The sequence below is a fragment of the Triturus cristatus genome, chromosome 3_2, assembly GCF_964204655.1.
Source record: "Triturus cristatus chromosome 3_2, aTriCri1.1, whole genome shotgun sequence".
Taxonomy (NCBI): domain Eukaryota; kingdom Metazoa; phylum Chordata; class Amphibia; order Caudata; family Salamandridae; genus Triturus; species Triturus cristatus.
The window spans coordinates 1,104,523,149-1,104,542,033 of NC_140584.1; the positions used below are offsets into that span (position 1 = coordinate 1,104,523,149).

The 18,885-nt window shown below is 45.1% G+C and overlaps 1 protein-coding gene across 1 annotated transcript in view; it reads left to right on the forward strand.

Moving 5' to 3' along the window:
* The window catches only part of PITPNM3 (PITPNM family member 3), a 1,847,214-nt gene that overhangs the window by 540,748 nt on the left and 1,287,581 nt on the right, over positions 1 to 18,885 (forward strand). The window contains exon 2 of the mRNA XM_085649907.1: positions 10,540 to 10,635. Within this exon, the coding sequence (XP_085506033.1) occupies positions 10,540 to 10,635 (96 nt within the window). The remainder of the gene's footprint in view (positions 1 to 10,539; positions 10,636 to 18,885) is intronic.

Below are 18,885 nucleotides of genomic sequence, written 5' to 3' on the forward strand. Positions count from 1 at the left end.
TGGCGCAAGGGGTTCTAAGGGTGGCGCAGGGAAAGTGACGCATATGCACAGATGCGTCACTTTCTTGTAAATCTGCCCCTCAGTCTTTGGGCTTTTGGTTTATTTTGTTAACAGAAACAGTGCAGTGTCCTTATAGAACAATAACAGATATATCCAGGTTTTGTGTATTCTTTCTATGTATTTGAATATATACACACACACACGCATATTCCAGTTTGTTTGTTAGTAATAAAGAAAGATATTCAGTCTGTTTTACCATACTCAGTTGTTTTATTGACTATAAATTGGGCACAACTACATTTGAACCTGTGACATTCAGGTTACCTATTGGTTACAGCAGATGGAACGTTAACTCATTAATTTGCCAGACTGACTATGTTTAGTGCCAAAACCTATATGCTTGGTAGGTAGATCAGTCTGGTAAGGATTAAAAGACCTCTGCATTGATCTCTGTTTACGCTCATAATTTGAACACTGGTAAGTTAGCTGAGGCCGGAGGAAGATAATCAATTAACCCATCAAAGAGGTGGCCATAGAATTGTCTATAATCTCATTCACTGATTTTGGGGGGACACTCAGCGCTAAGTGGACCACATCTTCAACTCAGGGCTGGGGTCGTCTAAAGCAGCTCCCTGACGACACTGGTGAAATACCTCTTCTTATTCCATGGATGAATCTGTTTCAACTAGTTTAGAAGTCATTGCTGGTTTTGGTAGCTTAAACTTTTGTAGAAAAAAACCTTTATCCTGAGCATATATCCAGTAAAAAGCAAGAGTCCGTAAGTATATTGTCTTTGAGATTTCTTCTTTTAATTCCAAGTATCCATATTCTTAATTCTTCATAAGTCCAAATAATTATACATCATTATGCTTCAAGGTTTGTAATCACAGCCCGATGCACACTGTAGTCTGTCTAAATGTGACTGATGTAGCCATACAACTGATGCAGCCAACACGTGTTTCGTCTTGGGGTTGATTTCCCACGGACTTCATCAGGGTAAAGTAAAATGAAGATACTGTCGGTATTCTCGCCACCAATCGGAATTATATATTTTTTCTTCCAATACCTCTATTTTTCTTTCTCTTCGATCCTCACCGATAAGTATATCATGTTAAAGTCTCATATCCAACGGAGAGTACTCCTAGGAAGCAGTGTTGGCGTCTCGATAAAGGATAAAGGCCTTTTTTCTACAGACATTTGGGACGTTTTTAGTCTACAAATTTTGAAACGCGGGATGGCCGTTTTTCTTTATCCTCTGAGCATTGGGATAATTAATGAGATGTTATTTGTTAAACGATTTTACGCATAATTTGACCCTGCCAAGTTCACCTTAAATTTGTGTCGTCGTCTCTTCTCTGTACCTTCATTGATCCGAGTTTTAAAGGCGCAAAGCTGAAAAGTTTCCAAATGTCACTGAAATCTCTGGATCAATGCTGTTAAATATCTCTCTCTTTCTGAATTATATCCCCTTTTTTCCTAATTTTATTTACTATATATATATTGAAAAACTCTGCAACCTTATAGCTAAGAGGAGTAGAAAATAATGAAAGTCTTACCTTGAAAATATCATCCATGCCATATACGGCCCAACCTAGAAAGAAATGTCTGCTTGGTGCAGCTGAATAGAAGTCTAAAGCTCTTTCCTTTATGCACTAAAGAAAGGCAGGTATGTGAAGCATCAAATTGAGAAAATTCCCTCAAGGGAGCGCAACAATGTTGCTAGCTGCTCAAGAAGCGAGCACGTCAACAGAAGCCAAAATGGCTCAAAACACCAAGCTATGACTCGTGCACGTCTGACCTTGATAACCCATTACACCGCCAAAATACTGCTTTCTTCTATTTCCATGAACCTCAATAGAAATAAAAGTAGGACTATTTTGCTCTCTTTTTCTCCGGCCGGGTGGACAGCATGCTGAGGTGGTCGGAGGCTTTGGGTGGTAGGGATGTTGAAGATATGGCCTGCCTCGACACTAGCTCACTCCACTTCCTCAGAAGCGTTTAGGGAATCGTCACTTATATCCTACAAATTGAGCACTGGGTTTGACTCTTCTTGAGGCACCACCAAGGACCAGCGTGCCTGCTCTAAAGTGCTGAATATAGACAAAGACTTTAAAGCTAATAACTTATCTCAGTCGTTTCCTATGCTTGTTGTACCTTCCAATCCCGACAGGATTGCTTCCTGGGTAATTTGCATTCAGCCGAGAAGTTGTTTTCTTTTTCTAAACTCATTTAATGCAAGCCATGCATCATAGAGTCCGTTCTACTGTCTCTTGTTGTTGCCATTGATCAGTAGTCCTCACAAATGTTAATACGGCACACCTGTTGGGTAAAAGAAAATATCAGCCCCACCCCCAAAATGACAAAACTATTCTTGCACAATCATTCTATAAAATTTGCAGCTCTAAACATATTTTAACTACAGCGAAATTGCTGTTCTGTTCAGTTATCCCTAATATTATGCAAAAAATACAACATGACTGCCGACGTGCTATGGGCATCCGAGACTCCTTAAAGCGGAAGCGTACCCACACTATGGTAATTTATGAGAAAAGGGGAGGTGCTTAGAGGGTGATCGTAACCCTCCCTCATCCCCACCCCGTCCCTTGACACCTACTCCAGCCAGGACACGAATTACAACAAGCATCTGCAATGCAATAAGTCTTGCATTTGCGCAAGTTTGAACTATTGGCATTGTAAATGACAATGCCTTTCATTTATGTTTTGGTTTTAAAACATAAAGAAAAGGCATTTTCATTTACAATGCTAATAGTTTAAACTCATGCAAATGCGAGACCTTGTGCATTCCAAATGCTTGAAGGCATCTCCCATGGCTCCTGAAAGAGTTAAATAAACATTCCGGTTGTCACAACTGCACAGGAGAGACCCTCCTGCAGTAAGAGAAACTCATTAAAGAAAATAGTGCTTACAGACTAAAGAAGAAGTACTGTGTAACAACCGAAGTAAAACGGCTAATCCTCATGGGAGGTTACAAATAAAGATAGGGCGGTACTAAGGAGGGACTAACAAGCCTAATAAGGAATCAGAAGCAAGCATTTAGAAAGGACAATGACACAAGCCAATGACAAATATGGGCAGAGCGTGGGCGGGGCTTCATGTACATACTTCATGACTCGCAGAGCAGCGCATGCGCTGCCCAGGCTCGACCTAACAATATAATACTGATGACCCATTACTGAGCAGCTGGCTGCCGGTGTGTATTTTTCACTAAAACACAGCACTGTTTTCAGCATGATGTTCCTCCTGGCCAGTGCCTGGTGCCCTCAGCCTCCATGATTAATTCACATACTTGACCCGTTGTTTACAAATTTGGTAGGGGCCACGGTGGCTATGCCCAGCCCTGTTGCCTGGTCTGACCACTTTTTGGTTAAAATTTCTTTTGCGCTTGCTGAACACCCTTTTAAGCCCCTGGATAAAGTAGTGTACAAACGCCATTGGAATAAACTCAAGTTGGAGGACTTTCACAATTTGCTGGAAACTAATCCGCTAGGCCCTTATCCCAATGTTGAATCTGGGTATGACCTTTTTTGAGATTGGGTCTCCCGGGCCTTGGACGTACTGATCCCTGCGGCTTGGTCGAAATGTCGTCCCAGAGAATCCAGCCCATGGTACGATAGTTCCCTGAGGCTGTTAAAAAAAGCCTGTAAACAGGCAGAAAGGGATTGGCGGAAATCTTATGAGGCCGGGAAAAAATCTAGGTATCTTTCTAAAGTTAAAAAATATCATAGAGCTGTGTGCAGAGCCCGGGCTGCCTACTATTCACAAGCATTCAGAACACGTCTCAATCCATTTAAGCTAATTTTCAAGGTCCTAAAGGACCTGATGGCTAAAAGAGTTCTTGCGGCTGAAATCTGTTCTGTGGCCCACTGTGAAGATCTGGCTTCTTTTTTTCTTGGAAAGGTTCAAGCCATCTACCATGCCTTTTCCATTACTGAGCCAGTTGTTGAGCACATAAGCCCCATACCAATTACAGGTGAGACATTGGCGGTATTCCCCAGTCTTTCGATGGAAATATTTCCAAAACTTGCCCAGAAGACAAAATCTGGTTCGCCTGCGGATCCCATGAGGCCAGCTCAGTTTAGAGATTCCGCTACTATCTGCCTCCCTCCACTATGTCATCTTTTAAATCTCTCTCTTGCCACAGGTGTTGTTCCAATTAAATGGAAACAGGCTGTCGTAACACCTATTCTGAAAAAGCCCACAATGGACCCCTCTAAACTCGAGAGTTACCGCCCGATCTCTCTCCTCCCTTGGGCTTCTAAAGTTGTTGAGTCCCATGTGAACGAGGTGCTGACCGAACATCTTGTCAGGGCAAACATTCTGGATTCTTCCCAGAATGGCTTCCGGGCTGGTCACAGCACCGAGACCGCCTTGCTCTTTATGACAGAACATCTGCGCGCTATGCTCGACTCGGGTCAGACTGCGGCACTGATATTACTGGATCTCAGTGCCGCATTTGATACGGTCTCGCATGGGATTCTACTTCAACGGCTTAGGGAGGCGGGTGTTATGGGCATTGCTCTCGATTGGTTCCGTTCTTTTCTAACTGATCGGACCTTTAAGGTTGCCACACCGCCTTTTGAGTCCAAGTTCTATTCGCTGGAGATGGGTGTGCCTCAGGGTTCGTCGTTGAGTCCCACTTTATTTAATCTATATGTGAGACCGCTAGCGGATGTCGTCAAGCATTGGGGCTTGACTATGGTCTCCTATGTGGACGACACGCAGCTGGCGGTTGTCCTGAGTGGGGACTCCGACCTTGATGCCCCCAGATTCCGGGATGGGCTCTCGGCGGTGGCTAGTTGGGTGAATGCTAATTGCCTCCAATTAAATGCTAAAAAAACTGAGGTCATCATTGTGGGCAAGCGGACGGATCTTTGGGGCGATAGGTGGTGGCCTCCGGAATTGGGTGTGACTCCTGTTCCAGTGTCAGAGGTAAAGAACCTGGGGGTGTAGATAGACTCTGTTTTGAGTGTCAGTGTCCAAACAAAAAAAGTGGCGGCCACCTGCTTTGGCATTCTGCGAGGGTTGCGACCCATCCTGAGGTTCTTTGATGCCCCTACCAGACAGCTGGTTATTCAGGCATCCATACTATCGTGGCTTGACTATGCCAGTTCGCTCCTGCTGGGGGCTAATCAGGTCGAAATTGCACGGATGCAACGTGTCCAAAATGCCGCAGCAAGAGCCCTGGTAGGTTTACCGAGGTTCTGTTCTGCGGAAAGTACCATCCGTGCTTTGCACTGGCTGCCTATGGTACAGAGGATCCATTTTAAGACCCTGTGTCTCTCTTTCAAGATCCTCAGGAAGGCCTCCCCCCAGATTCTCTCCACTCTTTTGGTGCCCTATGTGCCTTCGCGTCCCCTTAGATCTCTAGGTCAAAACCTGGCGGTGGTCCCGCGGTTCAGGCTATGTTGGGCCGGAGGCCGGTCCTTCCGGGTCTTGGCCGCAAAGTTGTGGAATTCTCTTCCACCCCACATGCGTGAAATGGATGAGCTTCTGAAGTTTAGGAGGGCCATTAAGACGCATCTGTTTCCTCCCTCACGTTAGTATTCTGTTCTGCGCGTGTCTGCCCTTTCTTAGCTTTGTTGTGTTGGGATCTTTTCTCCAAGCGCCGGGACGCCCCTTAGCTGGGGCAGCTGTGCGCTATAAAAGTGTTTTTATCATGACATAACATAACATCTCAAACGTGACACCCACCCCGGTTTGAAGACCGCTGATACAGATAAATGTTCTCCACTTTCTTTTTGGGAATCATTTGCCTTTTAAGGGAGGTTGTGTTTGTCTTTTAGTTCTTTGATATTTTAGGCTGCAGTATGTACTTGTTTCTCCTTATGGCATCTCCTGATGCCCCATCGACTTCGAAAGTAAGGCAGAAGGAGGTGTGAGAAGAGCAACAATTTCTTCACCGTTGACTATTCACATCTACACCCAGCCTCAGCACCCAAAATACAAGGCAGGCACATGCAATTACTGCCTGTCAACTGAAGTGATTACAGGGCAGACTATGGCCCACTCCCTCTCTTATTTAAATGTTTTACAGCTCAAAGGTCTAAAATAAATGTCTTAAAGAGGCCATCCAGTGTAGAGGAAAACAAATCTTATTGCTCAGCCTTGCATCACTAACTATATGTGGAATATTCCATTATTTGATGATGCCTGCTTGGGTTTTGAGATGGTGTGCACCCAGAAAATCGACACCAGATTATCGATGGAACACAATGTCGAAAATAAAATATCAACAGGTAAGTAAGTCTAGAATTTATCTACTTAAATCCACATATATGTACCATGGCACTATTGATATATTCTAGGTATACAGATGTGGAGTTAGGAATAGTAAAGCTTAACTTCCCTATATGCACTTACCTTTCGATATTTGTACTTCGATATTCTTCTATCGCAATATTCTGGGGGTCGATTTTCAGTAGTACAATCTTTTGAGATTTATAGTGATACCTCTCCCTGGATTGCCGCGTTAAATACTTGTTTTACCTTCATTTAATCTCTTCCTTTCATCCTTTTCCTTTTTTCTTCCCAAGTCCGAGTTCTTTAGTTCTGACACCCGGGTAGATCAATTTGATGTCTTTCATCCACTGGGTAAAGAACATACCACTAATAGCAGTAATCATAATAATGGCAACAAAACATATAATTAGTGATAATTGCATTAAAATAATGAAAATACCTTGTTTTTTTATCAGGTTTCAAGGGACAGCCTTATATAAGTTTTGTAGATAAAAACTATTACATAACTGATTATGAAACAATATATCGAGTTTTGAAGACTATAGGGTTGAGTCAGGGTCCCTGGATTTGAGCTTGTGGCCTGCAGATCATAGAGGGTATTCAATTCACCGGGCACAGTGCCGTTTGCACAAACGCGTCTTCCTGCACCTCAGTCGTTCATCAGTAAACTAAGGTACATTTCTAGACTGTCTCAAAGCAAATGCCATCTGTGCTTAACTTTCTCGTGTGATGAAAGGTGTATCTGTTTCCTTTCTTTAATTTTATTTAGCTTATATAATAAAAGTATTAGGAGTGTAGGGCAGGGCGCGGGGGGTATGAAGAGTGAGCCCATGAGAGACAGAGGTCCCCCTGGACATAGTGTTTGTCCTTAACAAAGATGGTACATTCAGACCCTGCACCCACAGTTTGAGGACATCTTAACTTTAACAAGAGTAACTGGTGAGAAATGGGTGGACAACTAGTCATGCTATAATCATAGTATGCATATGGTACATGGTAGTCTTGTAAACCAGTAGAGATCATTTTGGGTGTGTGCCACTAGCACACACAAAGTAAGTTATTGGTGTTATCTCAGGATCTGCCATCAGCTGGTCATGTCTGACTAAACACTCTTTGGAGCACAGTCCGCACACCAGGATTGTTGGTTTGTGGAAATGGCATTTTGCTATTTATGATTGCAGCTGCAGTGCTTGCAATGTGGCCATGTGGGTGATTTCAGCTGCAGTGCTTGAAATGTGGCCATGTGGGTGATTTCAGCTGCAGTGCTTGCAATGTGGCCATGTGGCCATGTGGGTGATTTCAGCTGCAGTGCTTGCAATGTGGCCATGTGGGTGATTTCAGCTGCAGTGCTTGAAATGTGGCCATGTGGGTGATTTCAGCTGCAGTGCTTGAAATGCGGCCATGTGGGTGATTTCAGCTGCAGTGCTTGTGGGTGATTTCAGCTGCAGTGCTTGCAATGTGGCCATGTGGGTGATTTCAGCTGCAGTGCTTGCAATATGGCCATGTGGGTGATTTCAGCTGCAGTGCCTGTGGGTGATTTCAGCTGCAGTGCTTGCAATGTGGCCATGTGGGTGATTTCAGCTGCAGTGCTTGAAATGTGGCCATGTGGGTGATTTCAGCTGCAGTGCTTGTGGGTGATTTCAGCTGCAGTGCTTGCAATGTGGCCATGTGGGTGATTTCAGCTGCAGTGCTTGAAATGTGGCCATGTGGGTGATTTCAGCTGCAGTGCTTGTGGGTGATTTCAGCTGCAGTGCTTGCAATGCGGCCATGTGGGTGATTTCAGCTGCAGTGCTTGCAATGCGGCCATGTGGGTGATTTCAGCTGCAGTGCTTGAAATGTGGCCATGTGGGTGATTTCAGCTGCAGTGCTTGAAATGCGGCCATGTGGGTGATATCAGCTGCAGTGCTTGTGGGTGATTTCAGCTGCAGTGCTTGCAATGTGGCCATGTGGGTGATTTCAGCTGCAGTGCTTGCAATGTGGCCATGTGGGTGATTTCAGCTGCAGTGCTTGTGGGTGATTTCAGCTGCAGTGCTTGCAATGTGGCCATGTGGGTGATTTCAGCTGCAGTGCTTGCAATGTGGCCATGTGGGTGATTTCAGCTGCAGTGCTTGAAATGCGGCCATGTGGGTGATTTCAGCTGCAGTGCTTGTGGGTGATTTCAGCTGCAGTGCTTGCAATGTGGCCATGTGGGTGATTTCAGCTGCAGTGCTTGCAATGTGGCCATGTGGGTGATTTCAGCTGCAGTGCTTGAAATGCGGCCATGTGGGTGATTTCAGCTGCAGTGCTTGTGGGTGATTTCAGCTGCAGTGCTTGCAATGTGGCCATGTGGGTGATTTCAGCTGCAGTGCTTGCAATGTGGCCATGTGGGTGATTTCAGCTGCAGTGCTTGCAATGTGGCCATGTGGCCATGTGGGTGATTTCAGCTGCAGTGCTTGCAATGTGGCCATGTGGGTGATTTCAGCTGCAGTGCTTGAAATGTGGCCATGTGGGTGATTTCAGCTGCAGTGCTTGAAATGTGGCCATGTGGGTGATTACTGCTGCAGTGCTTGTCCTATGATCCCACTGAGTGCAGCTGCTTGTAGTGTGACCAGTGTCATGATTTCACCTGTACCAGGCCTTGCAATGCGATCACATGGTGATTTCGCTGCTTTACTTGTAATTAGATCACTTTGGTCATTTCCGCTGCATTTCTTGCAATGTATTCACAAGTGATTGTGGCTGCTGTGCTTGAAATGTGTTCACTTTCAGCAGCATTGTTGCAATATGATCACGTTTGGTCATTTCAGCTGCAGCGCTTCCAACATGGTTGCTGAGGTGATTTCATATAACGTGGCCTCTTTGGCCAGGTTCGGTGTGGTTCATCGCCTTTGCTTGTACGGTGATGTCTTGAGTCTTTTCAGCTGCAGCGCTTCCGTGGTTGCTTAGGTGATTTCATATAACGTGGCCTCTTTGGCCAGGTTCGGTGTGGTTCATCGCCTTTGCTTGTACGGTGATGTCTTGAGTCTTTTCAGCTGCAGCGCTTCCGTGGTTGCTTAGGTGATTTCACAGGCATTGATAGCGTGGCCTCTTTGGCCAGGTTCGGTGTGGTTCATCGCCTTTGCTTGTACGGTGATGTCTTGAGTCTTTTCAGCTGCAGCGCTTCCGTGGTTGCTTAGGTGTTTTCATATAACGTGGCCTCTTTGGCCAGGTTCGGTGTGGTTCATCGCCTCTGCTTGGACGGTGATGTCTTGAGTCTTTTCAGCTGCAGCGCTTTAGTGGTTGCTTAGGTGATTTCATATAACGTGGCCTCTTTGGCTAGGTTCGGTGTGGTTCTTCGCCTCTGCTTGGACGGTGATGTCTTGAGTCTTTTCAGCTGCAGCGCTTCCGTGGTTGCTTAGGTGATTTCATATAACGTGGCCTCTTTGGCCAGGTTCGGTGTGGTTCATCGCCTCTGCTTGGACGGTGATGTCTTGAGTCTTTTCAGCTGCAGCGCTTCAGTGGTTGCTTAGGTGATTTCATATAACGTGGCCTCTTTGGCTAGGTTCGGTGTGGTTCTTCGCCTCTGCTTGGACGGTGATGTCTTGAGTCTTTTCAGCTGCAGCGCTTCCGTGGTTGCTTAGGTGATTTCATATAACGTGGCCTCTTTGGCTAGGTTCGGTGTGGTTCTTCGCCTCTGCTTGGACGGTGATGTCTTGAGTCTTTTCAGCTGCAGCGCTTCCGTGGTTGCTTAGGTGATTTCATATAACGTGGCCTCTTTGGCCAGGTTCGGTGTGGTTCTTCGCCTCTGCTTGGATGGTGGTGTCTTGAGTCTTTTCAGCTGCAGCGCTTCCGTGGTTGCTTAGGTGATTTCATATAACGTGGCCTTTTTGGCCAGGTTCGGTGTGGTTCTTCGCCTCTGCTTGGATGGTGATGTCTTGAGTCTTCTCAGCTGCAGCGCTTCCGTGGTTGCTTAGGTGATTTCATATAACGTGGCCTCTTTGGCCAGGTTCGGTGTGGTTCTTCGCCTCTGCTTGGACGGTGATGTCTTGAGTCTTCTCAGCTGCAGCGCTTCCGTGGTTGCTTAGGTGATTTCATATAACATGGCCTCTTTGGCCAGGTTCGGTGTGGTTCTTCGCCTCTGCTTGGATGGTGGTGTCTTGAGTCTTCTCAGCTGCAGCGCTTCCGTGGTTGCTTAGGTGATTTCATATAGCGTGGCCTCTGTGGCCAGGTTCGGTGTGGTTATTCGCCTCTGCTTGGACGGTGATGTCTTGAGTCTTTTCAGCTGCACTGTGTCTAACATGGACTTGTTTTTGTTTTCAGCTGGAGCGCGCAGATTCAGCGGGACCCAGTGGCATATGCAGAACATCGCTAATGACTCCGTGGAGAGCTCCGACGACGAATTCTTTGATGCACGAGGTTTGTACCTTGCAAATTAAAAACATATTTCTGATGAAAATCATTTTCAAATTCAAATCATATTTCTGACGAAAATCATTAGCGCTAAAAGCAACTAACTTCCTGGAATATCATTATGTTCCTGGTAAAAAAGATGCTTCTGAGTGCAATACATCTATGTTCAGCATACATTTTGGGGCAAGAAATACTGAATGAAGCTGACTAGCACATTAAATACACAGTTTATTGAAGCTTCAATCCTAGTAAACACATCTTAATAGACGTTTTAAAGGCGCGCGGGACTCGCTACTTTGTTTCCCACCCGCCATGTGGATAATCGATGACGTCAATAGTGTACAATAGCCCTGGGGCTGATTTTAAATTCATCTTATGGATTTCCTGTCCACTAATGTAACTGAAAAAACTAAAATATGTCCCTAGAAGCGAGGACAAAAGTCCCTGTAACTCAAAGACATTATTTCTTTTTCTCAAACAAACTTCCGCTTTGAGACTGTGATTCTGAAAATGACAAGTACTCTGAGCAGCCTGAGTATCATGGCAGCCTGGGTGGCATTCAGAGCTTTGCTGAAAGAGAATTTGCCCACTGGTGGATAGATTTTTTGCAAATAGATCCTTGCCAGACACGAAGGGTGGATGAACATTTGCCTGTGTGTGAATGCTGGTGCATGTTTTTGTTCATTTATGTGTGTGTGAGTGCATGTGCCTGTGTGTGTGCAGTTCTGGGTGCATGCCTGTGACGTAACATAGGCCGCCCACAATACGAGTGAGCCCTAAGCTTCAGGGGTCTCCTCAGCACAGTACCCTGACCTGAGAGATCCTGATTAAGTCCGGAGGTGGGCCCCTCCATGCACACTGCAAGGGGGAGGGGGGGGGGCCTAAGTTTTGTTACGCCACTGCATGTGGGTGTATGTGTGCAGATGTGCATGCATGTGTGTGTGTTTGTAGTACTGTGAGGGCCTGTGTGTGCTTTTGTGCGTACATTTGTTTGTCTGTAAAGAGAACTAAGGTATCTTGAGCCTTCCATGTACATCCAATAACAATGCAAGGGCTCCACGTTGCCCTGAGGTGCATGCCCAGGTTTTGGGTGTGGGAGGAGGTGGTAGGGATACTACTCCATGCAATTATAAGTAGCCTCATTTTACCAGACCATAATTCACAAGGGATCTAAATGGGCTGCAATCACAGCATTACCCTGTCTGAAAAGTAGGTGGTAATTGGAAGCGGCAAGAGGTCTGTTATTGGGATCGGAATGTAAAATGACATGCGGAAAAACATCCAGTATTCTCTTGTCTGCATCAGACCTGCCAACTCACTGGGTGCCACTGTATGTCACACGATACCGGCTCCCCTAACCTGGTGAGGAGCTGATGTCACCCAGGTATTTTCTTAGTAGACTCAGCATTGCAAATGGCTAGGTGCAAATCAGGATTACCCATGGACCCCTGCCCTCCGGCTATTTTAAATCTGGCCTCTGGCGTGGTTTACCCCGCCCTTAATATGCGGATGAATAATTCTAGGGGATTGGATTTGGTTCCTGCAAACTAGAAACATGCGCTACTGCTTCCCGTGCTGAAAACAACTGTTGCCCGCCCCATGAAGTCCTTAGCAACTTTAGACCTATTTCTCTTTGTTCCCCTGTCGCCAAACTTTTAGAGAAAAGGGTCAACAAGCAGTTGTCACACTTCTTAGAATCCAACCTCCTTCTGCATGGCTCCCAATCAGGATTCCGTATGGGTTACAGTCCCGAGCCTGCCCTACTGGAGGTATCAGAATGTATTAAGGAAAAGCTTGATCAGAGCTACCCAGTGACAGTCATGCTGTCAGGTCTATCCTCGTTCTTCGATACTGTTTCCCATACCATCTTACTGGCTATAGACTCAAGAGAATTGGTGTCAGAGACCAGGATCTGCTACGGCCTCAATCTTGCCTGCCTGATCGCTCTCAAGCAGTCTTGCTTCCATCTTTCACCTCTGCATCCAAACCTCTGACTTGCAGAGTGACTCAGGGTTCAGTGATCAGCTCCACCCTCTTTAATATCTACCATGAGCCACTGGAGAAACTGGGGGAGTCCTGGGGGTGCGGGTGGTCTCCTATAGGGATGACACCCAGCTCCTCTTGGCCTGGTTATGGCCAAACTGGATTACGCTAAAGACACTCAATTGATGGACGGAATGCAGAACAAATCAAAACATTCACCCCCAGTCAAGAGATCTGGGTTAAATCCATCATTCCTTTGCTCACCATGCCACCCCAGTTTATAACAGCTAACAGTTTATATTTGGGTCTACTGGCTTTTGTAACTCAACAGCTCCAAATTATCCAGAACTCCTCCGCACGCTTTATCTTGAAGAACCCCTTATGCTCGCCAGTATCTCTCACCTTCTGCATCTTCACTGGCTCCCTGTCATCAAGAAGATCCAGTCTTGGGTACCCACCTTTGCATTCAGAGCCTTCACTCATAAAGGTCCTCTTTGCCTGAGGAGCAGACTCAAGCGTTACCTCCAATCCAGAACTCTGAGATCTAACAATCTGAAATTGCTTCAAGTTCCTCGCATACACAAAGCCAGAAGAGGTGGGTGATCCCCTACCTGGCCTCTAAACTGTGGAATGCTTTGCGGTTCGGCTTACGTTACAGTCCCTCAGAATTGTGTTTTAGACTTAATCTCAAAACCTTACTTTTTGACACCTAACGGGCATACAGACAGATGGTTTCTTTTCTTTCCTCATGAGCTTCCCACCATTGAAGTGGCAGGGAGAATAGCTGGAAACCACTGCACAATAGTTTGTTTTCAGCTGATTTTGGAGGATCTGAACAGCAGATGTCCATTAAGGGGTGAAACAACACCACAGGACATCGGTGGCAGTCTTAGCAAGCTTTTGTATTTTTAAGAAAAATTGTTTTAGAGTAGGCGGAAACACGGGGCAGGGGGCAAAAGTGCCTCTTAGATAGGTATTTCTCGCCTTCTCAGGCCTCGCCCCTCCTCACACAGTGAAATGTATTATTAAGTCGGCAGGTCTGTGCATCTTGCTCCCCGTCCGGTAACAATTACTTACATTGTCCATTATTACGCACGTGCAAGAATCAGAGATTCAAAATCCCTTTGTTTCCTCTGCACCAAACATTCGGCTACTCTTAACGAGGCCCTCTGTAGTCCCCCCTTTTCCAGTGCTCAAACAAGCAATCTCTTCAGTAAGAGTTCCCTGTCCCTGTGCCACACCTCCTAAACTTATGATACCATCTCCACACCTGTACCCCTGATTGGCAAGAGTTGCCTGCATCCAAAGCTGTTCCAGGTTGCAAATACTGTCTGTACCTTCCCCCATGCCACACGTTCAGCCATGAATCATGGCATTCATTCCTAGAAACTCTTCTTCTTGGAAAACATGATTCTTCTCTTTCATTCTTCATACAGCTGTCACTTTGTTGTCACATCAACTGAAAGAGTCCATAGTTGCACTTTAAAAACAGGGAGGATGACTAACTCTTCTTTTTTAAAAAAACTGTGCTGACGTCTGTCATGCTACTAACTATACAAACCCACATGAAAAGTCAACACAAAGAAAACACGCGCAGGTTCAACTCTCGGGGTTCCAGGGCCCCTGGCAATCAGCACTCAAAGTCCTCAATCTGCAACAGAAAGAGGGGGACACCTGAGCATCTTTGAATCTCTTGTGGACATGTGTGATCCTTCCAAGGCCTCACACAGGGCAGGGGGTCAGAGCTACATCTAGCCATGGGGTGACATAGTTATTTCATTAATGATCAAGGAGCAATGTCCAGTCAAGGACTGCGCGTACGCAACAGTTTTAATAATGCAGCAGCTGTAGATATATATTACAGTAAAGACGATCAACTCGATGGAGAATCCAAGACCCCACGCTAAACAGAACAGCAAACCCCACATAATACCACCCAACAGACTAGAGGTCCTTCTATGGGAATACCAGTTCCAAAGAGGGCTTGGACACAATGGGAGCAGTTGGGAAAACTCTATGCAATGAAACTAGGGCTCTCAGGGAATCACGTTGTAGCCTTGAGGGACAGTTCTAATGTTCACCAAGGTCTACTGTTTGCGGAGCCTGTAACTTACCTCGAATGGAAACACAGGGTAACATTGTAATGCTGTATGTATATGGGTTTAAAAGGTTTAAAAGCAGCTAATGTTTGTACAGCTTTACAAATATGGACATGGTATATAATATCTGTCCTGCCAGATTGGCAAACTTTCTATCTTTGCTATTTTCTCAAACCTAAATGTTCTGGAACATCTAAAAGCACAATGGAAAATAAAGCACAGCAGTATTAATCACAAATATTGCACACCAATGTTTGCAAAAGGGTTATTCAGTGAGAACTGCACATAAAGTCCAAAATCAGTCATTACCAAGAACCTCGGGAATTTAAGTTACAAGAGAAGGCAAGTAGTCGACTCCGCAGGGTGGACCTATGCACCCCAAACATCAATTGGCTGCCATCAGCAAGTGCTTGCTCCAGAGGGTCCCCTGGGGCTCCCCTTGTGGAACATTGGGTAGGGCACCCTGTCAGGGTCTCCCGAGGGAGTGACCTTGAGGGCACCCATATTTAGTTTGGGGTGCTTCGGTTTTTGAGGCTGTTAAAACTGTAGACAAAAACAACTTGTAAACCCTCTACTTTTGTTGCCAAAGGGAGCCTCATTTAAGGGTAGGCTGTAGTATCACTTGAGTTTGGCTACAATTGTGCTTATTCTTAAATCCAAGAAGCCAAAGACAGACTGTGGGTGCAACTGGACTATGTCATTTACTAACTTTGGAGTCATGGCAAGAATGTTAGAGAACCTACTCTGTGGAATCATAAAAGCATTGGTCCACTCAAGTCAATCTAGGTTCATGCTGCATAGGGCTGCCAGTCATGATCTGAGGCATTTATATGGATTCAAGACGTAGGTTCAAGACTTACTCATGAAGGGTTTTGGAACCAATTGTGATCCTGTCACTTCAAGACGCCAAGGTTTTTCACTCTTTCAAATGACTGTACATGCTGTGCTGGGGAAGCTGGTGCTTGGAGTAGAGTCTTTATTGTGGATTACGCTGCATTTATAGCCCATCTGTCACAGTTAGTGGTACCCTACTGCAGCTCTTCATATTAGTGAAGGGTGCCATACAGGCTAGTCCCCTCCCACCTGAGCTTTTTGCCTAGATCTGGAGCCTCTAGCGTGCTGAGTCAGAAAGGATGCCTTGATAAGAAGGCTGCTCTGGGGCCCTCAGTTGGACAAGAGGGCAATGTTATAGATTGACTACATTTGTTAGTATTAGGGCAAACCCCACATTGCTTATTGATAGACGTTTGTGAATCTTTAGGGTGTGTGGAAAATGTTCTCTTTTACGCATTAGCTGGGACAAATCAGTACTGTGCCTGCTATCGTCCCGTGTCCTGCTATCCAACATCGATATCCACCCATTCATGGTGGAGTTGAAGGGCTTCACCTACTTTGGCATTTATGTCACTAGAGATAAGGGTGAAATTATCAAAAGAATGTTGTCTAGGGCCTTGACTGACTTTCGAAGGGATGTGTGGCACTGGCGGACCTTAGGACACTGCTGCTTTCACTTCTAGGTAGGATCACACTGAATGCGATGGTACGTAACAAAATGATTGCTCTCCCAAAATCTCAACTTCTGCTTCAACATAGACCTAGTGGACACAGGAAGAATGCTTCCAGAATGTAGATGCACCATACTCTAGGATGGAGGCCCTCCATCAATCGCCCTGTTCGCGCTGACTGATAGGGTGTATGATGGTGACATTGCTCTGACTGATATGCAACAGAACTGCTGGGCATCGTCGTGCGTGATAATATTGGATGAATGGGTGATCTCCTCCCAATGGGAACAGTCACTGTGGGCTGACAAGCGGGCAATCTCAGCTATCCAGCAGTGCTTTATAGGCTAATTGAAGAGGCTACCAGTGGATAGGGCTAGGGCCGTCAAGATATAGAAAATGGCCACTTTTACCCTTTGTGGGCTAGTAAGGGTTTGAAAGATTTACAACACATCCAACGTTTTCACCACTTGATTGAGATTTCCACTATGGGAGATGCGTGGGGGAAGAAATAACCTGAGGACCCTAGAGCAACTGCAGCGTGGAACACTTAGAGTATTTCAGGCGCTTGCAATTAAACATGCTATGAGGTGTTCATCAGCAGAAGCCCTGATCTTCAATGGATCCCCACTGGAACATAGAGTGCTCTCCGAGGATTCAACTCAACCCGACTTCTAGAATGCTGACAATAACACCCAAAACACTACATACGCTGAGGTAAAGAACGGCACTAAAACTAGGGGGTGGGCTAGAGACGCTGAGTGGGAGGACGGCATACAACATATATAAGTAGAAGGTAGCCATGAGATCCAGTTTTAGATTGGTGCACAATGGAGTGTTTACACACGATATACTGTTCGCGAACGTTGATATTAAGGTTCAGTGGGTGAACCACTGACATCTGACTTAGGGGATGTGACAACGCAGGGTACTTCTTTCACTATTTGTTTTTTGCTTAAGCTGAGAAGGTATTGAGAGAGAGCAGGTGGGTTTGTGATTCATATTCTCTTTAATGACTTTGGAAAAAATAAACGAAAATCACAGGAGGGGCCTCTTAATACAAAGCAAAAAAATAGCATGGATACCAGCGGCATAGGGGGTCACGCCCTTATGTCCTTCTGGACATTCCGATTGGAAAGTTTAAAGGACCGTGGATCAGGAAGTCCTTCTCCAAGAAAACAATGCAAATTCCTGACTGTACGGGCTCAGTGAACTCACAATGAAACGGTCTTCAAGGAGGACCTAAAGTACGCCACTTGGAGCTTATCAATCTAACCGTTGTTTATTACATCTCACACTGAGATAACCGTGATTGAACATAGACTATGACCAGTGTGGCTCTAGAATGGCAACCTACACGCTTGGCATTGGTGTACTTGAAGTGTCTGCAGATGACTATGCAGCATTACACAAAATGGCAAAAGAGTGCACAGGGATAACATAGTGTTTTTCATTTGTTGCTTAGTCCTTCTCATCCCTGTTTGCACCACCAGTAATCATGCAATTAGACGACATCGCACAATTGACCACCAACAAAGCTGAAACGCTCGGCTTCTCTGTAGAAGCCGCCCAAGAAATTTATGATTTGATCCAGGAGACCAGAAGTTTCACTTCACAAAAAACCACCACTTCTCAACTTTTGCGACAGTTTGAATATATAAGCAAAAAAGAAACTAATCAAAGGATGCATGCCACCACGTTAATCCATTATCACAAAAACAAAAGAATACCGAGGGGACTTAGGATAGCCCTCAAGCCAATGTTATGCAAAAATAGCAAGAAATTTGTTGAAAGATGGTATCAGATACTGAACAAATGTTCATTAGACCTCATTCTCCTGATTGTGGAAGAACTTTCAAAAGTCCTAATTGAATTAGAAGAGGAAATTAAAATTTTACAGACTGAAATCAATAAAATTCCAGATCTCACCAAAACTCTTGAAGACATCAACTTGAAACTGGAAAAATATGCAAAGGAAGTCAATGAAAGAAAAATTAGAAAATACCGCAGAGATACACTGGATTATAAACTAGAAGAAGTTTATACTTGGGCCGAAGTTTATAATCAAAGGAAATGGCAATCACAACCCACACAAAAGACCACTACATCTTCATCTCAAGAGAGTGTGGTATCAGACTCAGAAATTTCAGGATCAAGAGGCCCATTAAACAAAGCAACCTTATCCACCACCAAACCATCCACAAGTAATAACACTCGACAGCCTGCTTTTTTAGACATCAGCCCCGCGGCCAACGCTCCACCATCAACAGAAAGCCAACTAGAAGGAGTAAAAGAATCCGATCAAACAATTGCAGAGAGGACCAGGAGTCAGAAATCGAAAACAACCTCATAGTCAACATTTCATCGAAACAGTTGACCAAAGCAGAAACTAAATTACTCAATAAAGGCATGACATTCGTTCCCACCTACCATTCCAACCAAGCAGAAACGGAAATCGCTTTGTTTAAATTCTTCAGAACTTTGAAACTCAAATTTTTCTTCAAAGATATTCAAACACCACAATGCATAGAAACATGGGATAAAGACTTTAAACCCACCAGTACCTTTTGTGCGCCTTTCACCCACAAAACTATTGAAACTTTTGAGAGATCTGTACTAGCGGACATACAAGAAATGAAATTTGTCAAACCAAGAAAGTTGAATCTATCTCC